Raw genomic sequence first — 6499 nt, forward strand, 5'->3', positions numbered from 1 at the left:
AATGTAGGAACCGAAAGTCCCCGTCTTCATCAGTGCCTATCTCCCCCAGTCAAAAGGTCTTTTGAAAATGGGAGGCTGCTATTATTTCCGTGGAAGGTGGACCCCTCCTCCGACCTCCTTAACCGTAAGCCGGGGAGTTATATTAGCACTCATTTTTTGTGTGTACAGTGCACTCTGTGGTTACTGAGTGAAAAGTGGTTCTGCTGAGAGCACCTTCGAAACACACAACATTAGTAACTGTTGAAAACGGCGCAATGGGAAGCTTGAAGACGTGCACATATATTTGAAGTGACAAAAGAATGTGGTCATGTCTTGTACAGTGGACGGTTAACAACATTAGGTCCCTCCTACAAATGATATAAGGAGGGAGGAAACGGATAACCGAGATGGAGAAAACAGCCATGGAGCGAGGGGGCGCGAGATCATCAATTATTGAATCCGTATGGATGATTGGTGGCTTGTTGCGACTTAACTTTCGTGCCAATATCAGCAGGCAAAGCTAGCTGTCACGCTGTCATTATGCAAGCACAAGTACATCACTACAGTACCATATAGATTTACTGATTTAGAATTAGCACTTCTTCCTCTGGCCCTCCTCTCTTCCCATGCTCCCACTCGCCCCACGCTCACTGGCCCTGTACTTAAATATTCCATACAAACCAAAATCTTAACCTACTTTCAACATTTGACCAGATCATCCTTTCACTCTATCATTTACACGTCTCTCGATCCATAGATGACCGTTGTAAGGTAGGTGTTCAAAGTGTTTACATTGAATAACCCTCATCTGAGCGAAAGTGGCACAAAGACCATCACGAATGCTCGTTTTTTGTTTCCACCTAAAGCATGGTTCTCACATTGACTTTGCCCAAGTCCCACATTCCCATCATCAAGATTCAAGCTCGGGTCCAGTTTTTTAAGAACAAATTTTCAGCCCAACCTTGTTATTGGGCCAGTATATTATCAAAGCCCAGTTTCACTGTTGTTACCTTGTAAAGCCCAAAGAAAATCAATCCGGGAAAAAACGGGGGATTTATATGCCCGGTATTAGGTTCAGCTCGATCGCCGTCTCTCTGTTGGGACTGATCTGAGGGATTCGCCGCCGTCATCATGGTCTGCTTTCCAACTTCATCGCGCAGCCTTCAGGCTTGAACATATCATTCATCTACTGATTTCTAGTTTTATTTCTGTTCCGTTCTTCTTTCTTTATTGTAGCCGCAAGGGGATTACATTGAACTCCACAGAAAGCGTCATGGCTATCGTCTGGACCATTTCGAGCGAAAACGCAAGAAAGAGGCTCGTGAGGTTCACAAGCGCTCTGCTATCGCTCAGAAGGTCGTGTACTGTTTTTTTTTTTCCCCCTTGTTAAGATTTCAATTCCCTTCATTTTTACCAGCTTTATTTGTGTTTCCATTATTCTTATGTCCCTCTGCGAATTCGAGTGGAACAGGCTCTGGGCATCAAGGGCAAGATGATTGCCAAGAAAAATTATGCCGAAAAGGCTCAAATGAAGAAGACGTGAGTTATTACTTCTTGTTCTTGTTTTTTTAATTTTTTATTTTTATTTTTATTTTGCCAAAACGTGAGTTATTACTCAAACTGTATTCAGATTTCACTCTTAATCTTTTTCTCTTCAAATTAGTTTAAAAACGCGATACCAAACTCATTGGAATGTCGTATCAGTCAACAAACGTGTCCGGCTCCTCCTCATAAAATTTCCTTATAAGTGTTATTTCATGGCTGAATGCTGCTTCTCTCCCTATGATTAATATTGTACCGACAGAAAGCTTCGGTTAATTTGAAAACCAGAGAAACTTCAATGAATATGGAGCGCGTTTGTTTAGTATTAATTAATTTCCCAAGAAGGAAACTAATTATAAACTTTTTTACGTTACGTAAGTGTTTGGAACAAGTCCCCGTTTATCATGATCTCCCAGCATTTTGAAATGAGCTGTATTATTTGTGGAAGAACCCTTCGACCTTTAACCGTAAGATTATTTAGACATTTTTGTTGTACTGCACTCTGTGGTACTGAGTGAAAAGTGGTTCTGCTGAGAGCACCTTCGAAACACACAACATTAGTAACTGTTGAAAACGGCGCAATGGGAAGCTTGAAGACGTGCACATATATTTGAAGTGACAAAAGAATGTGGTCATGTCTTGTACAGTGGACGGTTAACAACATTAGGTCCCCTCCTACAAATGATATAAGGAGGGAGGAAACGGATAACCGAGATGGAGAAAACAGCCATGGAGCGATGGGGCGCGAGATCATCAATTATTGAATCCGTATGGATGATTGGTGGCTTGTTGCGACTTAACTTTCGTGCCAATTATCAGCAGGCAAAGCTAGGCTGTCACGCTGTCATTATGCAAGCACAAGTACATCACTACAGTACCATAGATTTACTGATTTAGAATTAGCACTTCTTCCTCTGCCCTCCTCTCTTCCCATGCTCCCACTCGCCCCACGCTCACTGGCCCTGTACTTAAATTATATTCCATACAAACCAACAAATCTTAACCTACTTTCAACATTTGACCAGATCATCCTTTCACTCTATCATTTACACGTCTCTCGATCCATAGATGACCGTTGTAAGGTAGGTGTTCAAAGTGTTTACATTGAATAACCCTCATCTGAGCGAAAGTGGCACAAAGACCATCAACGAATGCTCGTTTTTGTTTCCACCTAAAGCATGGTTCTCACATTGACTTTGCCCAAGTCCACATTCCCTCATCAAGATTCAAGCTCGGGTCCAGTTTTTAAAGAACAAATTTTCAGCCCAACCTTGTTATTGGGCCAGTATATTATCAAAAGCCCAGTTTCACTGTTGTTACCTTGTAAAGCCCAAAGAAAATCAATCCGGGAAAAAACGGGGGATTTATATGCCCGGTAATTAGGTTCAGCTCGATCGCCGTCTCTCTGTTGGGACTGATCTGAGGGATTCGCCGCCGTCATCATGGTCTGCTTTCCACTTCATCGCGCAGCCTTCACGGCTTGAACATATCATTCATCTACTGATTCTAGTTTTATTTCTGTTCCGTTCTTCTTTCTTTATTGTAGCCGCAAGGGGATTACATTGAACTCCACAGAAAGCGTCATGGCTATCGTCTGGACCATTTCGAGCGAAAACGCAAGAAAGAGGCTCGTGAGGTTCACAAGCGCTCTGCTATCGCTCAGAAGGTCGTGTACTGTTTTTTTTTTTTCCCCTTGTTAAGATTTCAATTCCCTTCATTTTTACCAGCTTTATTTGTGTTTCCATTATTCTTATGTCCCTCTGCGAATTCGAGTGGAACAGGCTCTGGGCATCAAGGCAAGATGATTGCCAAGAAAAATTATGCCGAAAAGGCTCAAATGAAGAAGACGTGAGTTATTACTTCTTGTTCTTGTTTTTTTATTTTTATTTTTATTTTTATTTTGCCAAAACGTGAGTTATTACTTCAAACTGTATTCAGTTTTCACTCTTAAATCTTTTCTCTTCAAATTAGTTTAAAACGCGATACCAAACTCATTGGAATGTCGTATCAGTCAACAAACGTGTCCGTCTCCTCATAAAATTTCCTTATAAGTGTTATTTCATGGCTGAATGCTGCTTCTCTCCCTTATGCTCCCTCCCAAGTCCCAACCCCCTCTTCCTTGTGGCCTTCGTTTTTACTTTTTGGAATTCCGTTGGGTTCTTTTTTGCTTTGCCTTGTAATTGGAAGGAATAGTAAAGGAAAGGAAAGAATATGGTAGTGTGCTAGTGTTTTAGTATGTGAACACCTTAATTTCCCAAGTAATTGGAAACTTAATTATAAACATTTGATTTGAATGTCATACGTAAGCATTTGGAAATTCATGCTTTCTCATAGGTTTATCATAGATGGGTCCTGCAGCATTTTCATACATGATATGCAATGTGTGTATGGTGTGTGTGGGTACCAGAACAAGTTCGTGGTTGAGGCATTTATTTATTTTTTGAATTTTATGATTATTTAGAGCAATTGGTTAATGTTATACTGCTAGCATAGTGCTATCTCACCATTTTCCCCACTGTTTTCAAATTCTGTAAGATATAAATTCACCATCATCTATCAACAGTTTGGCCATGCATGAAGAGTCAACATCCAGGCGCAAGGTTGATGATGATGTTCACGATGGAGCTGTTCCAGCATATCTTCTTGATCGTGAGAATACGACCAGAGCAAAGGTTAATTTCACTCACCACATGCTGTATTCAAAAGATCGATTTGATTCCTCTGAATTCTATGTAAGATGATCTGACAGTTTTTTTTTTTTTTGGGGGAAAAAAATTAGGTTCTTAGCAACACCATTAAGCAAAAAAGGAAGGAAAAGGCTGGGAAATGGGATGTTCCTCTACCTAAGGTGAGATCATTTTCAATCTTTTGCTCCAAAATGTCAAACAATATATCGAGTTTTTATTTTCCCTCAAATCCAGCGTGTTTTGTGTGAGTTGGGGGTAGGGGGCTTTAATTGCAACTAATAACTGGTTACATGCTTCTTTTTCGGTTTAGGTGCGTCCAGTGGCCGAAGATGAGATGTTCAAAGTGGTCAGATCCGGCAAAAGAAAAAGTAAGTAATATATTGCCTTCCGGGCTTTTAATGGTTTAGTTATTTATGTTGATGATAATTTGACTTAAATTTCTAACTTCAAAATATTTGATTTCAGTTGGTGCAATCTGTTGAAAATGGTAGAGTTCGCCCCCCCCTTTTTTGGGGTGAATATAAGGAAGTTATTTTGAACTATAATAATATTTTCGTATTTGTCTACTCAGTATTTTTCTGTAAATTTTGCTGTTTTTCAACAAGTTCTTGTTCTCCTTCTAATGTATGTCTATGATCTTTAGTCTTTTGATGCAGTTTATTTTAGGATATATAATGTTATATCTCACATTAAACAAGATGTGTAATGATTTGTTCGCCTGCTAGATATGCATATGACGGATTATAACCTATCATGTTGCAGCTAAGCAATGGAAGAGGATGGTCACAAAAGCTACATTTGTTGGGCCTGGTTTTACTAGAAAACCTCCAAAATATGAGCGTTTCATTCGTCCTACGGGATTGCGGTTCACTAAAGCTCACGTGACTCATCCAGAACTAAAATGTACCTTCAATCTGGAGATAATTGGAGTGAAGAAAAATCCAAATGGTCCTATGTACACCTCCCTTGGTGTCATGACCAAGGGAACTATCATTGAGGTAAAATTCTCCGATCTAATTGGAGGTTTCTTTTCGATATAATGGAGTCACTATCGGATCTAGCTGTCTTTTGTTATCCCAGCTTGGCGTTTTGTAAACCTGCTTTCGCTGGTTAGGATTGTGAGAAACGATAGTAACAGCATTACTCATTCGATTTGTTAATTTGAATTTCAGGTGAATGTGAGCGAACTTGGTCTGGTCACCCCTGCTGGGAAAGTTGTATGGGGTAAGACTATCAGTGTTATCTATATGTCTTTTGGCCTCTTGCTGACAATTTTACTAAAATTAATGCGGTGGTTGTGTTTGTGATAATGCAGGTAAATATGCCCAGGTGACAAATAATCCTGAAAATGACGGTTGTATAAATGCAGTTTTGCTCGTTTGAGGTAGTAAGGAGGATCTGAGTACCGACTTGACCTCTACGTGGCCGTCTGAGCTTTGTTATCTACTGACTGAACATTCTATTCCATTTTTGTGTAAACGGTATTTGTCTGTGCCGGCGCCTAAATATTTACAAGAGAAAGATAGGGATCTCTATTAAATTTTGCTCCCCCTAGCAGCGAATCCTGTGTCTGACTTTACTAGCATATAGCAAGTATTATGTTGTTACTATATCCTGGGGAAATCAAAGATTTCGTTTGTAAAGTCCGAAGTTCTTTCGTGCAAGGTTTTCGAAATTTGTTTCCAATTGCCTCACCCTTGTTTCAAGACTTATCAAAGTCACTTGTTGTGAGGCTCGACAGAGTCCGACGGTTGTCTTTCGATGGCTCATATGGTATAATTCACTTGTTTTTGTTCCTCGAAAATGGACCATGAAATTTATTTCTTAGATTCTAGCCTCAAGCTTAAGCCTCTAATTAAAATGATGATGATGATGATGACACGTGTTGTGGAACCGCGGCATGAATACAAGATAAGCTAGACAGGACAAAGGGTGATGGGTTCACATAGACAGTGCTCCACTGAGAGGGAATGGGGCAGCGGCGAGCCACTGGGCCATGGCTTGGAAAAAAAGAAGGAGGGGCGGGGGGGGGGGAGAGAAATTGGGTTGCTTGGTCCTTCAAATATCTTCATTAGCTTCCAATGAGATCCCAGAAGCCAGGAGTTTGATCGGCAGCCGAAAAATAAGGGAGGCTTGTTTGGTTCTTGTTCGTCTTCAAGTGTCATGCTCATTTCGCTTCCACTTGTGGATCACTCGTTTGTACCAGTTCGTACCCATTACGCCGTGTTTGGGTCAAGTTGCTGACTCCTTTTAAAAAGTAAAAAAAGTTTCTGATAACCAATTGTGTCTTG

The 6499-nt window shown here is 40.4% G+C and overlaps 1 protein-coding gene across 2 annotated transcripts; it reads left to right on the forward strand.

Annotated features, from left to right (window-relative positions):
• Positions 1-1046: 1046 nt before the first annotated feature.
• On the forward strand, positions 1047-5902 carry LOC129320246 (uncharacterized). 2 transcript variants are annotated; one of them, XM_054965599.1, is made up of 9 exons: positions 1047-1113; positions 1216-1335; positions 1451-1518; positions 4085-4193; positions 4301-4369; positions 4519-4576; positions 4971-5206; positions 5381-5432; positions 5524-5902. In XM_054965599.1, the coding sequence occupies exons 1-9, from the start codon at positions 1111-1113 to the stop codon at positions 5589-5591; spliced, it is 783 nt and encodes a 260-aa protein (XP_054821574.1). In that variant the 5' UTR covers positions 1047-1110; the 3' UTR covers positions 5592-5902. The 2 variants fall into 2 exon arrangements, with proteins under 2 accessions (XP_054821574.1, XP_054821566.1); XM_054965591.1 differs by lacking the exons at positions 1047-1113; positions 1216-1335; positions 1451-1518 and adding exons at positions 2813-2966; positions 3068-3187; positions 3303-3369.
• The last annotated feature ends 597 nt before the right edge of the window (positions 5903-6499 follow it).

The sequence above is a fragment of the Prosopis cineraria genome, unplaced genomic scaffold, assembly GCF_029017545.1.
Source record: "Prosopis cineraria cultivar Desert tree isolate PC_DT_omini unplaced genomic scaffold, ASM2901754v1 PC1, whole genome shotgun sequence".
Lineage (NCBI taxonomy): Eukaryota > Viridiplantae > Streptophyta > Magnoliopsida > Fabales > Fabaceae > Prosopis > Prosopis cineraria.